The 25680-nt window shown below is 40.1% G+C and overlaps 3 protein-coding genes across 3 annotated transcripts; 1 reads left to right on the top strand and 2 right to left on the bottom strand.

The window, feature by feature from the left end:
- Nucleotides 1-871: 871 nt before the first annotated feature.
- LOC116326431 (dnaJ homolog subfamily C member 16-like) lies at nt 872-10872 on the top strand. The gene is made up of 15 exons (XM_031747725.2): nt 872-1290; nt 1483-1549; nt 1667-1812; nt 2139-2314; nt 4070-4254; nt 4393-4497; nt 4834-4992; nt 5083-5213; nt 5434-5611; nt 5971-6153; nt 6286-6362; nt 6658-6738; nt 6885-6974; nt 9189-9359; nt 9482-10872. The coding sequence occupies exons 1-15, from the start codon at nt 1103-1105 to the stop codon at nt 9960-9962; spliced, it is 2418 nt and encodes an 805-aa protein (XP_031603585.1). The 5' UTR covers nt 872-1102; the 3' UTR covers nt 9963-10872.
- On the bottom strand, nt 10636-13303 carry cdab (cytidine deaminase b). Its single transcript, XM_031747726.2, has 4 exons — nt 13023-13303; nt 12053-12164; nt 11572-11629; nt 10636-11328 (listed from the first exon to the last, which is right to left on the bottom strand). Exons 1-4 carry the CDS (start codon nt 13207-13209, stop codon nt 11188-11190), a joined length of 498 nt encoding a protein of 165 aa, XP_031603586.1. The 5' UTR covers nt 13210-13303; the 3' UTR covers nt 10636-11187.
- A 103-nt stretch (nt 13304-13406) lies between these two features.
- Nucleotides 13407-21104, bottom strand: LOC116326517 (trypsin-like). Its single transcript, XM_031747849.2, has 6 exons — nt 20977-21104; nt 19995-20063; nt 18680-18830; nt 18344-18485; nt 14545-14802; nt 13407-14091 (listed from the first exon to the last, which is right to left on the bottom strand). Exons 2-6 carry the CDS (start codon nt 20056-20058, stop codon nt 13942-13944), a joined length of 765 nt encoding a protein of 254 aa, XP_031603709.2. The 5' UTR covers nt 20059-20063; nt 20977-21104; the 3' UTR covers nt 13407-13941.
- Between the last annotated feature and the right edge of the window lie 4576 nt (nt 21105-25680).

Genomic DNA, 25680 nt, shown 5'->3' with positions numbered 1-25680 from the left:
GCTCGGGAGGATACCAGGAGCTACCAGTGATGGGTAACCTGACCACTCAGTTATTAACCACTGAACAATGCAGCTTTAAAAGACTGCTGTTAGTTGTTTCTTCATCTACACTGCTGTGAAAAGTATTTCATGTTTATACTTACACTATTCACATCATATTTTTTTGTATTAGACAAAGAGTACATACAAAATGCACGAGCCAAAGAATTTCATTATGGATAAATGTGGCTACACTGTTTATTTGTATATGACAATAAAACTTGAAACTTCAAAATGCAGTTTTGAATGATAATTTCAAAGGAAAAAAGGTTGTCCAAACCTACCTGGCCCTGTGTGAAAAAGTAATTACCCCCTAAACTTAATAACTGGTTGTGCCACCCTTCGCAGCAAGAACTGCAATCATGAGTCTGTGATAACCAGCAATGAGTCTTTCACATCACTGTGGAGGAATTTTCTCCCACGCTTCTTTGCAGAAGTGTTTTGATTCAGCCACGTTGGAGGGTTTGAGCATGAACAGCCTGTTCAAGGTCACGCCAAAACACCTCAAAAGGATTTATGTCTGGACTTTAACTAGGCCATGCCATTTTTGCCCAGTCTCTTTCTTATTGTTGAATCATGAACTTTGACCTTAACTGAGACAAGTGAGGTCTGCACTAAGCTATTTAAATAAAAATCTATCATTGGCAGTCATCTTATCATAAGTTAATCAGTTTTTCGACAATGCCTTTATTAGCTTTCGTGTGATTTTTATTTTTTCTTTGTAATTAATTGTGGATTCTTCTTGAATTATACTTTTTTCAATTATACTTATTGTTCCTTTAGTTAGCCTAATTTTCATTTACTTTGAAAGTTTTAACCGGAAGCTGCTTTTCATCTCCGGCATGAAGCCGACTGTGCTAATGTCCATCAGTTCCTGGAAATAATGGCTTCGTCTTAGTGAAATACTACAATGTTGTGTGTGGTTATGCATAGCAGTCAAAGAGTTCGGCATGTGTGATCATGTAAGCCCATATTTATCTGGAGAGCTTTGTAGCGTTACTCATCTGGACAGTACGGTAGCTAACTGACGTTACTGTTGGACAAGGACAGAGACAGACAGATCATGAGGGTTTGGAGGACCAGCCGACAGTCTGGGAAATGTGCAGCTTTTCTCGCCATCTTTATGCTAATTTTGAGTGCACAGCTGGTGAAGACAGCCTCTGAGTATGACCCCTATAACGTCCTGGGTGTCAGCAGGAGTGCCAGTCAAGCCGAAATCAAAAGGGCATACAAGAGGCTTGCCAGAGAATGGTGAGTGACTGACAACCGGCCCTCTAATGTCAGCCTATCATATCTTAGCTGACAGTCCGCAGTGTGCATTTCACATTTGGCATGAACTGCTGTTAGTGTTTGCTTAACCCATTACTGTGTAGGCCTGTTTCAAACGTTAAATGTAACCCTCTGTGAATCTGCTGGTAATCTGTAATGTCACCCTTTTTGTAGGCACCCAGATAAAAATAAGGACCCTAGTGCTGAGGACATGTTCATCAAGATTTCTAAGTCTTACGAGGTGAGTGAAAAGGGATCGTTACATGTTGTAGTGGCATTTTAACATGGTTCATTTAATTCACTTTCGCTTTCTTTATCATAATCTTATTGTTTGCTGTTTTTCCTGTTTTGCACACAGATTCTATCTAATGAGGAGCGAAGATCCAACTTTGACCGGTTTGGGCAGATGGATGAAAACCAGCCCTTTGGCCAGTCACAGCATCATGGTTTCCGCAGCTTTCACAACAGCTTCTACTTTGATGAGTCCTTTTTCCATTTCCCCAGGTACCCTCTGCTGTCAGTGTAATCTGGGCTCCTCTTTGTGTTTGCAAACCAAACAAAAATATATATAAGCAGATTCATTACATACACCACACATCAATTCATACACTGAATACATCAATTTTGCTTTTCACACATATTTAGACTTGATCCTGTTATTCTTCTTGTTATTTTATTTTTTTTGAGAAGGTTCTCTATCTCATGACCACTGATTCAAACCAAGCAAACAAATGACAGTTACAGTTGCAGTTTACACTCAAGCTGTGTACTGTTAGCATCTTTGAGGTTAGATCTTAAAACACTTCCTGTTTTTCCCTGCTATTCTCCAGGAACAGAGACTTTTCAGACAGCAAGTACATGCTTCGCCTTGCACAGTTTAACAACGAAGTCCTTCCAGACAGCCACAAGAGGCCATACCTAATAAAAGTGACCTCAGAGTGGTGCTTTGCATGCATCCATATCGAGCCAGTGTGGAAGGAGACCGTGCAGGAGCTGGAGCCTTTAGGTAAGGATATCAGTGTGTCCTAACACCATCTTGGGATAAAGGCTGCACAACTGCCCATTAGGGCAACAGTGTTGAGATGCTTTACTGAGAGCCTTGCACTTCTTTAATTATTCATTATGGTTTATTTGTTGTTCTTGGTTTCTTGAAGCAAAGAGTGAAACAAGAGAACTCAACTCTATATAATGATTGTGAATAGCTGCGATTTCGGCTCATTAGAAGCACAGTTAGTCTGTATCAGCCGTCTTGCTGAAACATCCGGCATGTTTATGCAACCCTCTTGCACTGAGCTGATGTCACCTGTGAGAACAGCTGGGATTTGCATTGAATTTCACAAGGTGGATGTTACAACTGTTAGACAAAAATCTCTTGCTTTGCTTCGAGATTCAAGGCCTTTATTGTCACTATGCAAACATAACAAAATGACAGTGATACTAATCTCCTGTGGCACGTAACATTTAGATGGCAAGTAAATGGTGACATAAATTAAAAAAAAAGAGAAAGCAGAAAAAGCAGAAAAAGCATAGCTCTGAAGGTGCCTGCCTCATGGGACGAGCATAATAAATAGCGTCTAAGGTGTGTGGAGAGTCCTTGTGGATTTGCTTGGCCCTCTTCACGCAGCGAGTGATGCAGAGATGTGCTCTGTGCCGGTGATGTTTCATGCTGTTTTCACAACCTGCTCAAGGGCCTTTTTGGTACATTTGGTGCAGTTTCCATATCAAGCTGTCATACAGTTTGTGAAGATGTTTTCTTTATTTGTCTGTAAGAGTTAACAAACAGCTGTTGTGACTCACCTACAACTGCTGAGGTTTTGCCATCCCAAGAAATCCCAGCTTCAGAAACCTGACGTTGGGGACTATCTCCATGGCTTCTTTCATTAATGTATAGATTTTTTTTGAGGTGCATGTGTGGTTTATTTTGTAGCCCAGATGTCTACAATGATCTCTTTGGTCTTTGTGTTCACACACCATAATATCATAGTTTGAACCTTTTCCCTGTGTGCATCATTTAGGAGGCTACTCATGGTTGTATTATTTGCAAACATAACAGTGGTGCTTGAGTCTGGATGGGTTCAGTAATCAGTGTAGCTTCTGATGCTAAAGCAGTATTAAGTACTGTGCTGTTCAGGTCATTTTATGACTTAAACTAGGAAAATAGTAGTTCTTCGAGGCTTTAAGAGTCTCTTATTCCTGAGCTTCACAGTAGTTGTTTAGTGAAAGTGAAAATCAATCTTAACTCTTTACCTCATAAAGACAACATTTAAAATCCTCTCCGGTGTATATAAGTAAAGATCATTGGAATATTTTTTCCAGGGGAAGTCCCAGTAACCTGTATAGGCTGAGACCTCCTTTGCTAAACCTCTGATGCACACACATTCATTTTTTTTCTGGAAGCAGGCCGAAATATGACAGAAACCTGAAACTCAGTTCAGAAAAGAGAAACGAGGGTTAGCGCTACCAGGTGTCCAAGGGGAAGAGCTAAAATAGAATTTACTCACATCACTTGCATCCTTTGTTATTATAAACAGATTTAGGCATAGATATATTTGAATACAGAGAAATTTGCCATCAGCTTGTTGTAAGTGAAAAAAAGTAACATGTAATGACATTAACTCACCATGTAAAATTATTGGATTATAACAAATCTGTCATTACTGTTTCAGGATTTATTTATTTATTTTTAACTTGCTGAGGAAAAGGATTTGTTTTACTTAAGTGTGCCATGTCCAGTTGTAATCTGTTGTTATTTTTACTCCAGGTGTAGGCATCGGTATTGTAGACCTGGGCTTTGATCGGGCTTTGGCCAAGCAGCTGGGAGCTTACCGTGCTCCCTCCATCATCGGGGTGGTGAACGGAAGAGTGACCTTCTTCCATCAGGCAGTGGTGCGGGAGCACCTGCGACAGTTTGTTGAAGATTTGCTGCCCCAGAAACTGGTGATGAAGGTAACTAAAACTGATACAATTGTGCTGCTACTGCGTGTGTGCCATCATCTGCTTTTCTTCTGTGTTTATAGATTAGTCATCATGGCTATTAAAGTTGCAGGAGGTATATTTTTAAGCTAATTTCTGTTGTTTTTGTAGATCACTGACGATAACTACATGGCATTTCTTGAAAACTGGCATGTGGAAAATAAGCCCAGACTTCTGTTGTTTGATCAGGTCCCCATTGTTCCCCTGCTCTACAAGGTAGGACATGAACACATCCAGCTTCAAGCAAATAGAGCACTGATTACAGAATGAGTTTTTCAGCCTGCCTCATCTCCTCCTTATAAAAACCAAAAATGCATGACGGCACATAAATAGACTCCCAACAGCAAGTTCAGAGGTCTCTGTTTTAGCAGCTCTTCCACTTAAAATTGTTCCTTTTTCCAAATAGATTAATTATATATTTATATACCGCACAGAATTTTAGCTAATTTATTTTCACCTTAGATGGTTAACAATCAAAAACGAATACAAAAGCAGCGTCATTCTTGTCTTGAGCACCCTTTCAGGCTCTAATCTTTCCATTCGACCCCTCAGTTGACGGCATTCGCCTTCGGAGATTATGTGCGTTTCGGCTTTGTGGACCAGGGTGGCACAGGCAGCACCAGGCTCCTGCGGCAGTACAACATAAACACATACGCTCCCACCATGCTGCTCTTTAAGGAAGACACGGTCAAGCCTGTTGACGTCATCCAGGTACACCATGAATATGCTGCAGCTTAAAGCTGGTTCCTTATGGTAATAGATTTAAACTTTACATACAAGGACCTTTGTTTTTTTTATCAGGCCAGAGGGATGAAGCGACAGATCATGGACGAGTTTGTCTCAAACAACAAGTTCCTGCAGGTGCCACGACTGGTCAGCCAGCAGCTTTTTGATGAGCTATGTCCTGTCAAGCAGTTCCACCGGCGGAGGAAGTAAGACATTTTGTGAACAGATTAGTAGCCAATAGTCCTGCACTTATGATCCTACTCAGATTGACCTCTTGTAAACTGAACCAAGACTGTTAGAAGCAAAATACATTTTTCATAACTGTAAGAAGCAGAATAGTTGGACAGTTGTCATGATGGTAATGCAAAGGTTGTGTAGTTATATTCAACTGCTGTGGCTGGGGAGCTGATTGTGAGTGGTTTGCAGGTACTGTGTGCTGCTGATCACAGGTGACGACCCAGCCTACCTTCCAGCCAATAAGGCCTTCCTGGACTTTGCCTCAGCCAACAGCAAAGATGTGCTACGGTTTGCATATGTCTACCAGCGTCAGCAGCAGCCTCTCTGCCAGGCGTTGCTCCAAAATCAGGGAGCACACTCTGCTCAGGTCAGTGGTCAAAACAGAAACAGTCCATACTTTACAAAAGCCATCCCCAAAGTCAAGAGTACTGCAGCCCACTTAACAACCAGAAAATCTTTTTTAGTTGCTGTTATTACTGCAGCCCACCCCGGCCCACGCTTTGGGAATCACTGCTTTGCAACAATCATCACTTTTCTGTCTGTTATTGCTACAAAAAACCAAAACCTCAAGGACATCCTGCACTTTTTGGCAAACCTTCTTCATTTACCCAGAACAACCTGCAGTGGAATATCTCTCTGATATGATGTGTCACATTACCGATATGTGCAGACTAGAGATGGTGCAGCGCCTCAAGTTACAGTCACAGTGCTCCTAAACACTGACAGGTGGTGATTCTCGAGAGGCGGAGCCAGGCTGGTAAAGTCCTGTACCGGTCCGTGAGCGGTGGCTGGAATGGCAGCGAGGAAGACAAGTACCACCTTCATGAACAGCTGGAGCTCCTTCAGAAGGACCCCACCTATCTGACTTCAGACGCCACCTTACCAGAACTCAACAACGAGATGGCCCCCGTAAGTGCCAGCGTAGATGCTTTATTTGAGAGCCTGCCAGGCTGGGTCTGCATGGGCATTCACACATTCATCTGAGGGTGAACTTCATTCAATTATATTTTTGCATTAATGTCCTTATTTTCCCCTTGCCAGATTTTTATCATTCGGTGGATGAATGCTGCTTATGATTACATGCTTCAAATATACGATGACCTTCTCTACTCAAATTGGTAAGACAATACTGACCAAGTGAATCTGCTGAGTTCATTGTAAGAAAGAGACAGTCTAACAATGTTTGTTTTTCCTGATGTTTTTGAAATGATTAAGTTGGTGAATCATTCTGTATCTGTATTCTGTATGTTCTTACATTGTGTGTTTAATTACAGCTGTAATGCTCCTCCTCTAAAGTGTATAAACTTGTAGAGGCAAAATTAGCTCAAATGAAAACTTTGTGCTGTGCGTTGTATTTTTTTCCTGTATGTTTCAATCCAAACTCATTTTTTTACTTCATTTTTTTCCTGCAAGGCGAGAGATGATGCCTATTCTGTCCTTGATCTTCTCAGCTCTCTTCATTGTTTTTGGCACCGTCATCATCCAGGCATTCAGGTGAGGTAGACCCTGTTGGCAGACATGCATGCATACTGAAACTTGACTGTTTGGCAGGTGCTTGCAGATGTTGAGCTGAGTCAAACTCTGGGAAAATAACATGATCTCAAAAGACTGATGATTTTCTTTCTTTGGTATATTTTCAGTGAGCCGGGTGAGAGCAAACCCCAAAAACCAAAACCAAAGGAGCAAACACGAACTGAGGATGATGCATCGAGCAGAGCAAGTACCTCCAGGTAATGTAATGACAAGTATAAAAGCGACTCTAAATCGACAATTTTATAGTTTTTCTCAGTCGCTTTGGTGCTTTTCTCAGATCAGAATGAACATTCTCAAAACCATTAGTGCAACCTCCACAACATTTAGTCATTTGTGCACATCATAGTAGCAATTTCTCCTTCCCCTGAACAAATTGCAAATGTTCTTGGACATGTGTCAGTTGCTTTCATACAATTCTCTGCCATTTTATAACATTATCATTGCTTATGTCATGTCAGTCAAAATGAACTATACTTTTGGATGCTGAATAGTCGTTCCCAATAAAACTAATAGTCTTCATTTCATTGCTTGAGTCATTACATACAAAATTGTTGAATTAGTTATCAAATTCTGTCAAGCAAATTTTATACCTTTTGTTATTATTTTTTCCTGGAAATGTCTCCTAAATTGAACAATTTCTCTCAGGTGAACTTCAGCTTTCACTGACGAGGAGGTGTGTGAAGTATTAGTTGTAACCAATGACCTACTCCCCATTCCTTAATCCAATAGAGGAGTTTTTCTCTGCCTGGAGGTGGAAGGTTTATGACCGGCATTCACATGCGCAAATGGCCCTGCTAGCAGCCATGGATGCAGCATGTGACAACATCACAGCAGAGTCATGCAGAAGGTGGATTCTCCACTCCAGGAGATACTTTCCTTGCTGCATTGCAAGGGATGATATCTGTTGTGATGTAGATGAAAATATGTGGCCAGACAGACAGGAACGTCTGGATGTGCCAGAGTGATTTACATATGTTCAGTTACAATATGTTATATTGTTCACATTTGTGCACAGCTCTACCAAAAGGGTGTTTCTTATGTTTGTTCTAAATAAGTGACTGTAGAGTATTTTTCTTTTGCACAGTGTTGTAGAATTACAAACAGCCCACACAGTAAAAATGTGAAACATACGTATTCAGTGTCTTGTACTCACTTACTTCCCTAACTACAGCAATGTCTAACTTTACTGTAGATTTTACTGTAAACAGCTGTACAAAAAGTGTATAGTGCTGTCTTGGGCATTTTCAGGTAGTGTCACCGAGTTCTGACCTTTTTTGCATTGGAAAACACTGAGAGAATGTACACTGTCATTATGAAAACATGACAAAGCCATTTGACTATCTTGTTCATAAAGATGGTGTCACGACTTCTCATTTTGATGACACTGGCAGTTTCATTGACATGAATACTTGCTTTTGAGGAATAGATTATCGATTTTGAGCAAGTGACCTGCTTTTGCAGGATATCCACTAGGTTTTGCAGTTTGCACCAACTGTTTTGAGAAATACACTAACTGCTGTGCAAATGTTACTAGTGATGCGAGAAAAGCACCAAAGCGACTGAGTAAAACTGTAAAAGCCATCCTGAATTCACACACAATGATGCCCGAATAATGCTTTTGAAAGCATATTTTGAAATTTTGTGGCTTTTTATCTAGCAGGCAGGATCATGGATCATTGCATGTGACCTAATAGAATAGTGTTTATGTGTTAATAGTTTCTCAGTCCAATACACTAAAAACCTTTGTCAAAAGAGAGTGCAGGTGTGGGTGAGTTTTGTTAGCTAAATGATCATACCATCTGATGATGCAATGAGAATCTGCTGTGAGTAACTGATTTGAGTTTGACTTGATAAATTCTGAACTTCATGTGCTCCAGACAGTTACTGCATGTGTGCAGCGACCCTTCATTTCTTTTTATTTTGCTGGAAAATCAGTAATCTACTGAAACACATAAGGAAAAATAAAAACAGAGTTTGAACAATTCTAATAAGCTTGAAAATCAATATTTGGTACAACACAGCCTGAACTCTCTTAAGCAAGCTTTGTTGTATTTTTTTTAATAGTTTTTGCTGGACACACCACTGGTTCAGGCCTTAAGTTAGCTGCTTTTTATGCTTGAATGATTCCTAGGTCACTTTGAAGTGGCGTAAACAAACAAACAAACAAACAAACAATGAGAAACATGAAACTGGACTAAAAAGAAGGCAGTGTCCAAAGAAAAACTTTGACATACCTCCCAGAAAGCCTGGAGAGCTACTGCTCAAGACTAACTTTGAAACTCACAAAAACATCTGGGTCTTTGGAAGCAACATATAAAGAAATGACTCAAAACCTTTGCACAGTACTGTATATGGACATAAACTACAAAAGCATATTTCATTATTTTTTTCCTCCCCCTTGTTCTGTGTAGCCGTCCTCCAAAAAAGGACTTTGTGGAGGTGACAGAGCTAACAGGGATTACATACACCAGTAACCTTGTCAAGCTGAGGCCTGGCCACATCAATGTCGTGCTGGTGCTCACCAATGCTTCCAAGAGTGCTTTGCTCAGGAAATTTGCCAAGGAAGTCTTCTCTTTCTCTGGGTAAGTGTGGAGGTTTTACTTTTCATTAGTCTAAAGTGGGATCTGCTATACTATTTATCTGGCCTGCTAATATCCTCCAATGGCTATCCTAAATCCTAAACCCCTTGGCTGCCTATCTGCAGGTCTCAGAGCCTCCACTTCTCCTTCCTCAACGCCGATAAGCATCGCCACTGGATGCCATCACTCCTTCGCTTAGCTTGTGATGGTGCGCAGAGCCAGAGCCATTCAGATGACGAGGAGGAGTCTTCCAACTACATGGGCTATGTCCTGGCCCTCAATGGCCACAAGAAATATTTCTGCCTCTTTAGACCCGTCTTCACAGGGGACGATGGCAGCGATTCATCTTCTGATACCTCATTCTCCTCAGACAGCAGGAGAAAGTCCCGTTCCAAGTCCAGGTCTAGCTCACACTCCCGATCGCGATCCCATTCCAGGGAGGATGGATCCGGCTCCAGGAGAGGCTCCAGCAGGGCCACTAGCATAGAGGTCCACCATAAGCTTGACAGGCTGGGACTGTGGATGGAGAGGCTAATGGAGGGGACCCTGCCCAGGATACATGTCCCAGCATGGCCCACGCTTGTTGACGACACCACAGAGGGCTGAAGCTGAAGTAAGAAAATTAGTTTTCAGGTTTGTAAAGCTCTATTTTGCAGATGTAGTTTGCCACTGAACTGTTGAAATCCAGTGTTTTACAACAGCAGAATGCACATTCTTAATTGTTTTGTTGACGTGTTTACATCCCAACAATGCATTATGGCTCAGACGTTAGCTCTAGCTAGCTGTGTGTGCAAAAATGTTTCTCCTCATTCATGAGGTTAAACTCATGCAGCATGGGAGATGTGCGTTTATTTCTGTCTGCTCAAGGACTTTAAAACCTCATTGAACCTCTGAAATTTCCATCAACTGTTAACACCTCCCTAGAGTTTGGCCTTTTAACATTATGTCCCACTGATGGAAAAATCTGACACTACAGAGGCTTTCTTTGGGAGCAGGCTAATGATGGCACGCAAACTGAAATTGTTGCACTGTTTACAGATGTTTTGTTTCTGTGGGATTGCAGGATCCTTCACTTGAATTTGATTTTGTACTTTAGTTTGCTATTCATAGCTGACATCGCTTTCAGACAAACAGAACTTACACAGCATAGTACACAGCCTCAGAACACCCAATAACAAGGCGAAATGCATATTGATTAACCTGTTTGATGCTGATTTACCTGTTTTGTTTGTTACCTTCAGTCAACAAGAAACATTAAGTCAAACCATATATTTGTCCATTTTTAATACTTGGCCCTTTAACCACAACAAATGTTAATGCATGGATTAAGTAGACCTAAAATCACATCATAAAATTCACCCTTGTCTCTGTAATAGAATAATTTGCTGCTCAACAAATAATAATTGTATTCTTCTATGTCTTTTGGAAGTCATTCTAACTGTATAAAATGAAGTGTAACTAAATTCCTTTTTAAAACAGTTTATTTATTAAAGTGTGCAAATATGTTTGACCTTGATATCTCTGTCGTTTGTGCTTCTTTTAACTGACACACATTGTTTATATATCTACAGAGTGCTCATCATATACAAGCAGGCAAATGGTTGGCTAATTGAGGCAGATCCACTGTTTCCACAACATATTTTTAGTGTCACTTGGTATTTAGTAGTACGCTTAAATATTTGACATTGTTTACATTTTGACAAATAATACAAGAACAAATATTGACCATAAATATAACTTCTGCTACATTACATTAATGCATGATCAGCATGTGCTTGAAGTACGCTGCGTGTCACGGACACTCGCGTGTTTTTCCTACTAGAAGACTGGCTCAGTTGTTATTAGGAATGTAAGACACTTTCTTCTTGGTCAGGTCTTCGGGGCCAAAGGAGACCGGCAGAAGCTCTTCCACAGTCATCTTCATATACGAGCCATCGGGCTTTGTCAAGTATACATCCCAGTTTGATCCAAACTGTAAAGAAAACGGGGAAAGCAAAGGGCTGGAGTCTTACAGGATAGTCAAGTGTTTCACACTGAAATGTTTGTTTAATGAGGAACTAGCACCTTCTAATGTGTTACACAGGCCACAGACAGGATAAATATTGCCTAGAGTGAAGTGTGAGCTTGTCACTGTGTACTGTATACAATCACTGACTGAGATTAAAGGTCCCTTTTAAAGAAATCGGCTCCAAACCAAAGCTAGCAGAGTTAATACCTCTCTCATGAACTGCCTGCAGCCTCCACATGGGGAAATGAACTGGTCACTCTCGTCACTGAGGAAAGGAGAAGAAGAGTTTTGAATTGGCAAATAGTCGTTTACTTATAATAAATGTAGAAATAAAGACTTGTGGCTTCTATTTAATATTAGGATCCATGGCAGAATTTCACATAATTAATCATAGTATCACTTCTCCAGTTTTTTTCAAGATTTCTGACTGCTAAGGAGAAGTATCCTACAGCCTTATCTCTTTCCTAACAAGCAATATACAGACAACAAAAGTCTTAACTTGATTTAAGAAACAACATTGGTAGTCTGTCTGTGTTTCTTAAGGTTTAGCGACGTGCACAACGACATGCAATGTGGAGTGAGTCATAGTCTCAGACTGTGCAACAGCAGGAAGGATGCCTGCGTCTGTGGAAACAGAGAACTTTCCAGATTACTGTGTGTGTGTGTGTTAATTGTACGCGCTCATTACCTGGCAATTGCAATGGCCTTGAAACCTCGGTGCCCTTCTGACACTGCCTTCGCGATAACGTTCCTCTCAGCACACATTCCCAGATTGTAACTCGCATTCTCCACATTACAACCTGCCGAAGACACAAGAATAGAAAGGGGATCGGTTTGGCAACATGTGCCATAAAAGGGGTTCTTCCTATGGTAAAAAAGAAGTGGCTTGTTTATTTACCTTGGCTTTTACATTCACAGCTGTTTGCCAGCCTTTTGCCCTCCCCTAGACATTCTCACTGAGGGGACACGTGACTTGCCAAGGTTTGTACAGTCCAGTGACACTGACCACACTTTTGTGTCTTTGCTTTACCGTAGACGGTGGTCTGACATCCCTCTCGGTACACACAGTGCTGTTGAAGCAAGTGATGACCAAAGGGCTCCCTTAGCTCGCGGGAACGCTAAGATGTGTTCCTTCTCAGAAATGTGATTTAACTCAGTCATGTGGAATTATAAAAAGCTGAGGATGTAAATCCACATGATAAATAATAAACCTTTATCTGAGCTTTCCGCACCAAGTCCAGACATTTGAACTGTCAGGTAATCATTAACACAGCGGATCAAGACAACTCAGAACAAACTAATTTGCAATTTCTTGTGCATTTCTTTTGGATAAAACAAAAACAAAGGTAAGAGCTGGGAGGTTTTATCATTTCTCACTCGTGTGTGGAGATCTTGCACCATAAAGAAGCAAGAATTGACTTGACTCAAATACAAACAGGATAATAATTTAGCTCTCACGTCTTCCCGTCTTTCACTACATACTTTTCAGGTTACAATTATGCTAAAAGTTACTTTTGTGTTTTGGTGTAACAGCATTCATTCAGTAGTAAATAGCAGCCAATAACTTGCTTTTGTGTTCACCCCAAACCTAAAACCATTACCTTAAAGCTTCATATGATATACACCCGTCTACTAAAAAAGTTTCACATGAGACTTACCTGTAAGCAGACTGTTGTCAAGGGTGAGCAGCGCAGCCCCCACTCTGAATTTGCTGTAAGGACAGTAGGTTTGCTTCTTCGCCTCGTGGGAGAGCTGAATCAGTTTTGCAACTGTCTCTTTGGAAACATGTTTAAAGTCACGATCCTCAATATGCATCACCTCACTGTTGGACTGGGTTGCTGCCATGATTACGGTTGTGTTTTCTAAGATGTCTTTCAAAGTTGGTGAGTGATCCTGTTGTAGCTCAGCTTTAAATATGAATGGGACACAGGGAAAGGGGAGAGGGCACAAACAGCCAATCACTCACCAGAATGTCAGCATGCTGTCATAAAGAAAGGGAAGTGTTGTCCCTTTGTGACTTTTGTGCATTTGTGACATGAAACCGGGGTTTGGGCAAGACTCTGACTTAAGTGTGACTCACTTGCTGGACTGGGTTCTGAGGAATTTTTGTGGTGTGTTTTAGGTGTGTCAAATGACAGAAAAAACACAGGTTATTCTCAGAAAAAGTTTATTTAAGGTCTATATGTTTAGAGTCAGTGGAGAGTAGAAGGTTTCAGAGAGTAAAAACAATCCCTGAAACGGATGTTATCCAAAATCTGTGACAATGTTTTCATTTCTGTATAACACTGTAATATAACTGTAACATATAAAAAGTGTTTTTAGCAGAATGAATTGTAAAACCTGCTTCAGTTTTTATAATAATGGTGATATTCAGTCAGTGGGAATAAAAGTCAGTCAGGTGTAGGTTCCAGGTAATTTAGCTTTAACAAATATATCTGTGATTATATAAAAAAAATTAATATAAAAGATAAACATAGCATTTTTGGTCCTTAAGGAGCCATTCGAGTTTGTTTCTTTTTTTTCTTCTTTTTTTTAATCAAGGTAGAATTTTCTGTTAGCTGGTGGTAAGGATTATTATTAGCTGTTCTCAATAACCTGATTGATCCATCCAATGTAGTTTCTGACCTTGGTGTAGACACCAGGGTAGTATGAAATCGCACAGCCGATGCCCCAAGATACAATGCCTTCAAATTTACCGTTACAAACAAGAGGTCCTCCAGAATCACCCTGAAAAAGGAAAAGGGGGGGGGGGAAGAAGATTTCAGGGTGTTTGTTACCTGATAGGAGAGATTTTATTTATTAATTAACTTTTTTAAAGGAAACGCAAAATATGCAAAGGCCTCTACCGTGTTTAATGTAAGTTTTGTGTGTTCTCAGCGGATCATATCTGACAATGTGTGACTGATTTCTTGGTAAATTTACGCTTAGATTTAAAGCTGCAGATGAAGCTGCAGCTACCATTAGAAGTGATATTGCTTTTGTTAGTGGGACATTGTTGCTGCTGTTTGGCAATTTTATTAGGTAATATGTCACCAACTTCTTTAAGGTTTACCACATTACTCCATTAAAAAGCAAAAACAAATGCAAAGTCAACAGTGTAAAATAGACAGAAACTGAAGTGTCCATTTCCAAGTCTTCTATCATCCTTTTGTATTTCATTTTTGTATTTACATATGTTACCTGACAGGAGTCTCTCCCCCCATTCCTGGAGCCAGCACAGATCATGTTGTCTGTGATTCTGAAGGGGTAGTAATTCCAGCAGCTGGTGAACAATTCCACCTCCACTGACCTCAGTTCGGGGGATAAACTCTGGCTGTACATCCAGGTAACACCCCAGCCACTAACTGTGCAAAGATTCAGGTTTTGCAGTGGCGGAGAGTTCGGGTCTGGCAACGAGGCTGGCTCGACCATGGTATTGATGATAGCTGGACGGTCCAGCTGACCCACAAAAAACCATAATCTTCTGTCAGTCAACATTGTCTACATATCATACATAATATAACATTCAGTCTATCATTTAACAATGCCATATTTAGCCGTAAAAGCTAGTTTTCTTCTGCAGTCCCTGACAGGTTGATGGAATGATTCAGAAAAAGGACAAAGAAGCATGTTAACACAATTATTATAACATCACAGTTACTGAAAACTTCAGATTATGACAACACATTTTATTAGCTAATAACTACTGTTTTATAGATTTGGAGACAGAGGGTATAGTGGGTATAGAATCCCAACAATGTTAGATAGTAAAATGAACTTTGTGGAAAAGTTTACTGAAACTCGGTAAAACTTAAAGTAATCATAGTGCGAGGTACAGTAATGTGAAAAGGAAAGAGCTCTCCGGTGAAAACTGAGTACACCCTCACTGCTTCCATAGCAATTAAGAGAATAAGTGGCAGGCAGGTCTGGAGCGTTACATTTTAGACTCTCTAGGCTTCAGTGAGCATGTTAAATGTTAAAGTTCATGACAAACAAGCTATACTTCAAACTTTTTTGGAAACCTAATCCAATCCATGACGTAAGTTTGCAAAATAGACTCTGAGTAAACAACAAGACTTCCTGAAACAATGAAGATGTTTGGCCGTAACTGCACAGCATAAAATCAAAAATCAAACACAGCACAACGACCATGAACTCCTCTGTATAGCAAAGTATTCTAGAGTCACTGACTTATGTGCCAGGACAATGATCCCAAGGGCAGTAACAAGTACAACAGAGTGGCTGAAAAAGAAAAGAATCGATTGGCCAGTCAAAGTTCAGACCCTAGCCTGACTGAAACGTTATGGCAAAGACCTTAAGAGAGCTGTGCAAAAAGGAATGCCCACAAAGTTCAATGAACTGAAGCAAAGTGGCAACATTCCTCCACAATGATATGAGAGACTGATAAAGTCATAGAGAAAACAAAGTTATTGCTGCTAAGGTGTTTAATTTTCAGAGTCCTATGAAAACTTTCTTTTTCATATGATTAATGCACTATAAAAAACAAAACAAAACTGTGATGATATAGCAAGATAATTAGGCTTCTGAAGAACCTGTTAAAACATAAGGTTTAATGAAGATCTATTATGGGCTGTGTTGCCAATTAATGGTTTATGCTGCTTGACACACATGGATACTCAATCATCCAGGTAAGGAAATCCCACAAGTTGATTCTGTTCTGGTGACTTCTTCAGTCTCAGCTGACTGCAGGTTTCCCCAACCTTATAAGCAGTACATTCCTATAATGACCGAAACTAGAACAACGGGCCGTGAGGTCAGTTTCATGATATGCAAATTGTCATGACCATTGATCAATGTCCATGGATACTATTCACAGAGAGTTGAGGAATGACAGCACTCACAGCGTTGTAGGTGGAGGGTGAATATTAAAGATCATGAAAGTGACCTCCTGGCCTGTTGTTATTTAGTGGGGCTAGTTTCGGTCATCAAACCTGCAGTCAGCTGAGATTGAAGAAGTCACTTGGATGAGTGACAAAAGGTTTTCTGCCTCGGGAAATGCTATGTCCAGACAAACAGAATCGACTTTCTGTGACTGCTGGAAAACATTTTATTGTTGGCTCAATGAGGGATTCATCATCAGTCAGGAAATTATTAATAGAGCTCAGCAACACAATTACACAATCCGCTATAAAGGACAGATGTAATACTAAATAAACTACATAGTTATCTTTGTTTACCAGCTTGAAGACTTCTATCTATTATCTAGAATGGAAGATAAGGCAAGGGAAGGAAAACAACAGGAGGAAGACGGAAGAGCAGCTGCAACAGTACAACATCGGAGGGGTTTGGAACAGCCTGAAGAGAAGCTCAGGACAAAAACCAACCCCCCCAGGCTGCGGTGGGTGAATGACCTAAACAAATATTTTAATAGGTTTGATCAACCACCCAGCCCTCCCCCAGCATCATCCCCCCTGCTGCAATCTCCCTCATCTTCAGGGACTGCCTGTCTTTCATCTCAGCTCCCAGCCATCACACCCACCCCAGGCTTCTGTGGACTCCAACATACACCCCCCTCCCCCAAAATCCACTCTTTCTATCTCAGCACTTCAAATGAGGAACGAGCTTCGCAAAATCAAGGTGCGGAAGGCTGCAGGTCCAGATGGCATCAGCTCCACACTCCTGAGGTGCTGCACAGATGAACTGTCTGGCATTATAGGATATCTGTTCAACCTGAGCCTGTCGCTGGGGAAAGTACCACAGCTGTGGAAGACCTCCTGTGTGGTACCGGTACCAAAGACCTCCCATCCCAAGGACCTCAGCAGCTACAGGCTGGTAGGCCTGACATCACATCTGATAAAGACCCTCGAGAGGTTGTCTCTAAACCATCTGCTGCCCCTGGTGAGGTCTTCATTGGATCCGCTGCAGTTTGCTTACCAGCCTGGAAGCACTGTGAGGATCATGTTCCTAGATTTTTCCTGTGCTTTCAACACCATCCAGCCACGACCTTTGAGGGACAAGCTGGAGCTATCAGGAGTGGACCACCACATGTCCCAGTGGATACTGGACTACCTCACAGGATGCCCCTCAGTATGTGAGGACACAGGGCTGTGTCTCTGATACGCTGGTCTGCAGTACAGGGGCCCCACAGGGAACTGTGCTGGCACCGTTTCTCTTCACCCTCTACAGTATAGACTTCTCCATCAACTCCCCATGTTGCCACCTACAGAAGTTCTCTGACGACTCTGCCATAGTCGGCCTCATCACAGGTGAGGACGACTCAGAGTACAGACAGCAGACTCTGGACTTTGTTGACTGGTGTCAGCAGAACCACCTGCTGATCAACACCGGGAAAACCAAGGAGTTGGTGGTGGACTTCCGGAGACGCAGACCCACCACACTGACACCGATGAACATCCAGGGAGTGGACATTGAGATAGTGGACTCTTATAGGTACCTGGGTGTTCAACTGAATAATAAACTGGACTGGAGCCACAACACTGATGCTCTTTACAGGAAGGGTCAGAGCAGACTCTACCTGCTGAGGCGACTGAGGTCATTTGGAGTACAGGAAGCGCTTTTAAAGACCTTTTATGACTGTGGTGGCATCTGTCATTTTTTACAGTGTTGTATGTTGGAGCACCAGTTTATTGACAGCTGAGAGGAAGAGGCTGGATAAACTCATCAGGAAGGCCAGCTCTGTTCTGGGATGCACCCTGGATCCAGTGCAGGTGGTGGGAGACAGAATGACTCTGGCCAAAATAACTTCTCTGATGGACACAGTCTCCCACCCCATGCATGTAAATGTTGCTGAACTGCAGAGCTCCTTCAGTGACAGACTGCTGCATCCTAGATGCATGAAGGAGCATTTCCGCAGGTCCTTCCTCCCTGCAGCTGTCAGACTGTACAATCAAAACTGCTCCCAACAAACATAGAGGTTTGTTGGGAGCACCAACAAAGGTAAGACATTTACCTTACCATCCCAAGGTAAATGTCTAGAAACAGTAACTACAAGTCATGAGGTGTCATGGCTGTCCCTTACCTTAAGCAGCATGATATCATTGTCAAGCATCCAGTAGCTGTACTGTGAGTTTTTAACAATCAAGGAAACGTTGAATATCTGCTCCAATCCATTCCACTCTGTGAGACTGTGCTGACTCAGGACCACTTTAATCGTGTGACTCCTACAAGAGCAGAAGACATGAATAATTGTTCAACTGATCAAAGACACACAAAAGTTGTTCGAATATTTGAAAAAGGAATAAATGTATTAATAATTATAATGATAGCACTCAAGATTGATGTGCTCTGTGTTAACATATGAATGCAAGGTTTTGATCAGTGTCTGCGCTCCTGATGTGCAGCTGCAGTAACTTACGCCCTCCAGCAGTGGGCAGCAGACACCACCCATTGCGGGTGGATGAGGGTGCCTCCACAGAAATGGGAGTTGCTGTACAAGAGGGAGGCTTGATATTTGATGGTGTAAGGGTTTACCGATGTACCCCCAATTATTCTGTTCCCATATGCACCTAAGATACACAGAGACAAAGGATTATGTCAAAGATCCCATTCACGATACAAGCTTAGTCCATATTAAATTTCCTTTTTTTAACCCAGCTAGAAACCGTTTGAAAATGACAACATATCAAATTTAGGAATCTAGAGATTATATATGTGTTTCTTTTGAAAAAACAAAACAAAAAACGCTGCAGTTTTGAAAGCTAACTTCTCCCCATTTAAGGGTTTTTTTTAGAGGCTTAGTAGTTCAGCAGGGACACTGCCATGTGTTTTGTTTCATGATGTATCAGATATTTCACAGTGAATGCAGGTCTGGACCTACAGAAGACTGATGTTGCTACAAGACATGTAGACTGTGTTTGGCATTATCTTGCTGAAATAATCAAGGTTTAACCTGATAAGGACTTTGTCTGGATGGCAGCACTACACATGTGTGTATTATCCATGTCATGTCAGGGTCTGGGATTCTGACACAGAAGTTAACCATCTCCTCTTTAGTCCATGATTTCAAGCGTTTTTTCTGATTTGCCTCAGTCAGGCTGAAATAAGCTCTGTTTGAGAGAGTGTGCCAGTGTTTCAGTATTTTTTATACATATAGGGGTATTTTCTTTGCAGTGACCATCCATGTTCACAGACAGTGGCTTTCTCCAGTGTCCATGAGCAAAATCAGACCTGTTTCAATGCAGTGCTGTCAGACTGGCCATTTAATATGGATTTTGCATCGTTTTTGTATTTTTTTTAATCATATTTTTATGCTGAGAAGACATTATACTTAAGTTGTAGCTGTTTACTTGTACAGTTTTTCACAGAAAGGTGAACTCCTTTCCATCTTTAATTCTGAAAGGCTCAGCCTCTCAGAATTAAAGATGTTTCTACCGCTCATATTACTGAGTAATTCAAATTGTTGTACAGTGTCCCACTGCCTCTTTTGTTTTTAATCTTTAATTGCAACTACCTTAGCTTTTATGAAACATGTTGCTGGCATCGAATGATAATTCTCTGTTTCAGCATCTAGAAGGTAGTCTATCAATTATATACTTTGAAATTTTCTTCCCACATTTCTCACTGAGCTTTTATTTAGATTTTGCAAAACATCCAACTTTTTGGAAACCGGATTATACCTGAAATCAGATATTGCGTAACCGTGTTACATGTAGTCAGTGTAATCGACTCACCTGTTAGTTTAACAACAAACAGGAAGGCCATTAAGAGGTGGCAGGATTGAGCCAGGTTCATCATAGTAACTGGTGCAAGAAGAAAAAAATAAGCATCAATGGTAGTCAGTATCACAGATCACAAATACATGAAGATGTTTTGTAGAGTGGAAAAAACAGACATTTTAATCTCATACGCTGTAAATTATAATCTGCACAGACTCATGGGGTAAAATCATCAGTTTGATTGAAAAATTCTGGTATTATCTTGCAAAAAACCAAAAGCCCTAAATAGATCATTTGTAACCAAACACAACAAGGTTGCAAGATGGTTTCACAAACATAATGACCAAATCAGTCCACGCACAAGCAGACATTAGAAACATGCCAATGCACATAAAAGCAATTTGTTGTAAGTTCCTAAAATTGTAAGTGTATCCACGACCACACACAAATGCACACACGAATTAAAAAAATATCAGAGCTAATAAATTATATGTCTCAATACATCAAATAAAGTCCTTCATACAGGCCGCATTAACACCCTAACCACCAGCATCATTTACTATCTATTCATCACATCTTAGAACTTTTATCTCAGAGTTTTGTGATCTATTTAGCATAGTAGTAACATTATCACATACACAAAATCTCTTCACAAACACACAACACACACGTACAAAAACCTGCCGAGGTACTCAAAACCTCACCAAGGGAAATCTATTAAGTCTCAACACATGTTGTCTGTGGCGATATGAACTCCAAAGTTTGCATTTTATAAATACAATGCGCAGTGAAGTTATGGGCATTAACGCAGAGGCAAAGTCACTCGTAAAGTTTGTCTAAGTTCTACATTTAACTGGAGTCATTTGAACTTTTAATTAAAAATAAAGAAAATCCCGATTAAGCTTTACTTTCCTATTACACAATCAGCTGGTACACTGCCATTTATTCCACACCCGCGCTGCTAATGAGCAATACTATATAAGCAAGTCTTCCTCACCTTATTGGGAGTCGAGTATAAATCCGCACAGGCCGGGACACACGCTCTAACACAATCCTCTCATACCGAGACAAGCTTGAGAACTTGGGCCTCTTTTATATTGTGTTCATACCTGTCACTCTCATTATTCCCCACCATGATACACCATTTATCTAAATGTCTCTCTCTCACACACACAGAAAGGAGAGTCTGACCTAGTACAAGAAAAAAAAGACATCCCCAGCCTTGTCTTTCATTACACCTTTCTTTCTGGGGCCTTTGTTCTCACAGCTTCAGCCTATTGTCTAGTGGTGGAGACAAAGTAATGCTGTGCAGAGGTGAAACCCAACAAGCCAGAGAGATGATAAAATACACCTACCAGACATCTTGTTAGTATATCCAGTGATGTTAGAGAGTGCAGGACAAAAGCACGAGTATGAGGAGTGATATCAACCTGAGATGTGGCAGAACTTATAACAGCATTTATTCTTTACCTGGACAAGGAAAAACGTATTCTCAGAAATTGTGTTAAACTGAGATGAGCGTGAGAGCATCTTCCGTCTGCTTCTCCCTGCATATACAGGTCCACATAAATACACACCATCGTCATTTTTTTTGTTCTAAAACACTTGTAGAGCGATAAGATTCAGTGTTTGCTCTAAACTGTTCTTCTGATGTTTTCTTAAAAAAGAAAAATGTAAAAGTTTTGGTGGCAAACCTTTTAAAATGTGTCACATTTTCAACCATTAGGACCCAACATTCTCAAAATGTTTTTAATAACAAGTCTGACTCTTATGTAAGATTATGTAATTGTCAAGTGTTTACACATATGGCCAGTTTCTAATGAATTAACCTAACATCGATGTCTGTGGGAGGAAGTCAGAGTACTTGGAGGAGAACCTTTTCTACTGACCACTCTTTTAGCCATACATTCGTACAGTGTTTTAGTTTTGACACTTTAAGTACTTCATCTACCTCACATTCATACACAGATTAACAGATTAACCGATTAACAGATTAAGCGAACATGCATGTCTTTGGAATGTGGGAGGAAGCCAGAGTAGTGGAGAACAGTGAGAACAAACTCCAGGTATCCACCAGGTTTCCAGAACATTTTTGCTGTGAAGCAACAGTACCACCACAGTGCAGTCCTAGTATGGCAAAGTTTATTCCCTGGGAAAATAAAGCATGCAATGAGTATAGTCACTAAAGTTTACCAAAGGGGTTCTTACCTTAACAGCTCCCCACCATCTCCCCTCCCATCCTCCACATCCGTAAAAAACTGCAGGCTGTTCTGTTTTTGTTGGAAAATCTTAAGTTTTAATATTAGACAAAGATAACCGCAGTAAATACAAAATACATTTTGGATTATTTCATTTATTAAAGGGAAAAAAGATATCCAAACCTACATGACCCTGTGTGAAAGTAATGACCCCCTAAACTAAAAACCACTACTTGTGCCACCCTTAGCAGCAAAAACTGGAATGAAGCATTTGTGATAACTGACAATGACTCTCTCACATCAGTGTGGAGGAATTTTAGCCCGCTCTTATTTGCATAATATTATTTATGTTCCAGCATAAACGTACAGTTTTTCACTGTAGTTTTTTTCAGACTGATAGATGGCAATGAATTTGTTTATCATCTGTTCCTGACTCTCTGTTGATCGTGGCATGATGAGCTTCTTTTTGAGATCTTTTACCCTGCTTCACTTTATCACACAGGCTCTGTTTAAGTGATTTCTTGATTCAACAGGTCTGGCAGTAACTAGGCCTGGGTGTGGATTGTGAAAATTGAACTTAGCTTTCCAAAACATGCGGTTAATTTGTGATTTAATGGTTGTTTGATGAGCTGAAACACGTAAGTGTGACAAATATCTGAAAAAAGAAGAAATTAAGAAGGGGGCGATTACTTTTTCACAGCGCTCTAACATTGTGCAAATGTTTTAGAATTAAAAACAAACTTTTTAATCCTGGTCATCATCCTTCAAACATCCTTTGAACAGTTGATTCAAATGTTGTCTTGAAAACATCTTAACAGCTTATGGGTAATGTTTGTTAGTGTTGTAGAAATGTTCACTGTCATAGCTGAGAAATCAGTGCCACAGCCTGCCTGTGTTGATTAGCCTGCTCGAGCAGGTATACACTGTATCCTTCCTCTCCTCCCTGAGTTTTCTCTTCCCAGGTGTCATTCTCATTTAGGTTCCCAGAAGGGTTTTTTCCATTCTGAGTTCCCACACGTTGGAGCATTTCGTTTGCAGGCCATAACCTCCATATAGTCTTCACTCCCCAAGGTGTCATTGTAACTGTGAGGGTGAAAGGCGATAGCATGCTCAGCTCTCCCTCAGGTGCAAGCCGATGCGACAAACAGGGTTTCTTTGTGTGTGTTTGCGACAGAGCAAGACAGATGACTTTGGCAAAAGTACGTGCACCGTATGGATAGCTTAAAGAGGAGCATCTGCATAAATTTACATGGCAAAAAGATATTTGTGAAAATAACACCTATTTCGCCTGCACTGCCAGGCGCAAGTGATGATCAGTGAGTTCAAGTACTGAGAAAGGTAAGCTTCTTTAATGGCAACTTGAGGCTGTTTCCCAAAGTGAGTCGGTCCCATACAGCGTCTGGTCAATTGCCACGGACTTCCACATTAAAAGGTTCAGCTTCATAAATAAAAATTGTTTACAACCTGTCTTTTCTTTCTATAACTGAATGAATTTAAATTTAAACTCATATCAACCAAAACCAAAAGACCAGTGTTATTTTTCTCTAAATATTCAACTTGCTTACACAGCAAAATGCATGGATCCATTAACTGTCAGAGTTCAGACTGAATTTCAAACAATTAAAATTCAGTGTTGTTGTTGTTGTTGTTTTGTTTTACAACTGTGCTACGCTCTAAAATTGTGTCATAGAAGTCAGATAAGATGATACATGCTTGAATAAAAGGCTTCACCTTGAGGTCTTATGTCTATCTGATTTAAAAATATGAAGTCTGGTGGATTTCTGTGTGCTGATATCATCAAGGGTAAATATTTTTTTCACCATGAATCCACACTACATTGAATTTGGAATTACTAATCATCCTTATGTAAGACTCCTCTCTAGAAATTTTCATTGCATGTCTGCCAGCATTTAAAAGATTTATGACACAAAACTCACACGTAACACAGTCGACAGGACGCATTAGGAGAAAAAGAGAATCCTTTATTTAAGATAAAGGTGGGGTTTTCTGTGTGTCTCTGTGTGAATTTTTATAAATATGAAGCCTTTCTCTATTCAGCTTCTCAGTAGAAGATAACCTTATCTTCCCCAAAGATAAAAAAAAAAACTCTCTATAATAATAGTATATGTAATACTGCAGTTGTAACGCTGTAATAGTAATGAAAAGGGAAAGGAGCACTTTGCAGTAATTGTTATGGATCAAATTACACAAACTTCAGCAGGAACCTATTCTTTCAAATCACTCAATCATATCAAAACAAGCCATCACATCATTGTTTTGTTGATACAAGTATTGCACATGGTTAATCTGGTAGAGGAGTGTATTCATGTACTCAGTGTAATATATACTGTACCTAGAGAATATAAGAGTGGTTAGTTCCATTACTTCTAAAAATATTATGTGAATTGCATGATTTTATGTAATTACTATGTAAGAACACTTTTTTCATATTTTACAATATAAACTATACTACTACTACTAATAATAATAAACTATGACAATGGACTCATGTTTAAATAAATTAAAACAAATTTTCTGTAAACTGTTGAAACAATAATATATAAAACAAGTATCCAAGAACATAACAGTATATGCGTAATTGATTCTTTCTATGTACCAACAATGACATTAGAGCAATACTGAATCAGAGAGGAAGAAACTTACCACACTGAATTTAAAATCACCTCAGATGAAGGAAATTAAATCTTTTGATGTTTGTTATGTGAGCTTGGAACAAATTATTGATGCGTTATGGGGGTTTTACAGTACAATTTAACGACATTCAATTTTACTTTTTATCATTTATGGAAAATGTCACAAACAATGGCTAATGTACTGGGAGAAAATGTCCAGGACATTTTTTGCTTTTTCACACAGTTTTTTACAGTGCAATTTAAAGCATATGAATGAATCAAATAGTTTTAAAAACACATTTCTCATGTTTTAATAATCATTTTAAACAAATAATGATGCAAAAACATATTTCCTGGTTTTAATTTAAAGTAAGAGTTGGCATTTAGCAAATCAGACACTATGCTTTTTTAATTAAATCAGCTGATAAGTAACGTGTGGTAACTTAACACTCTGTCGTCTCATTTAAGAATGGTCACTGGCTCCAAATTATGGAGGTGGGAAGAACCATAAAGCTATTCAAGGCTTTAAAATGTCAGTAACTGTGTGGTATGAGGGTGGCTTTGTCCATCTTTTGTATACAGTCAGTGGTTTTATCTCATTGGTTGAACTGACCTCTTAACAATGCATTTATATTACCATTGTATTACAATAGTTCCATACCATTTACTTGAATTATGTGCTTTGTAGCAATTTATGAAAGGGAGAAAGAAAATTACTGTATGAAGGCGGGTTAGTGTTGGCCCAGGAAACACCTGAGAGTTGGAGGCCACACAAAGCTCTCTCTCTCCTATTCTGCTAGGCGAAGCATCAATTATTCAGCTTGCTGTAAATGTGGGACAAGAGGAGGTCAGGCGAGATTCTTCCCTCCA

Source organism: Oreochromis aureus, linkage group 5, assembly GCF_013358895.1.
Source record: "Oreochromis aureus strain Israel breed Guangdong linkage group 5, ZZ_aureus, whole genome shotgun sequence".
In the NCBI taxonomy this organism is placed as follows: Eukaryota; Metazoa; Chordata; class Actinopteri; order Cichliformes; family Cichlidae; genus Oreochromis; species Oreochromis aureus.
This window is presented reverse-complemented; position numbering and strand designations above follow the sequence as displayed.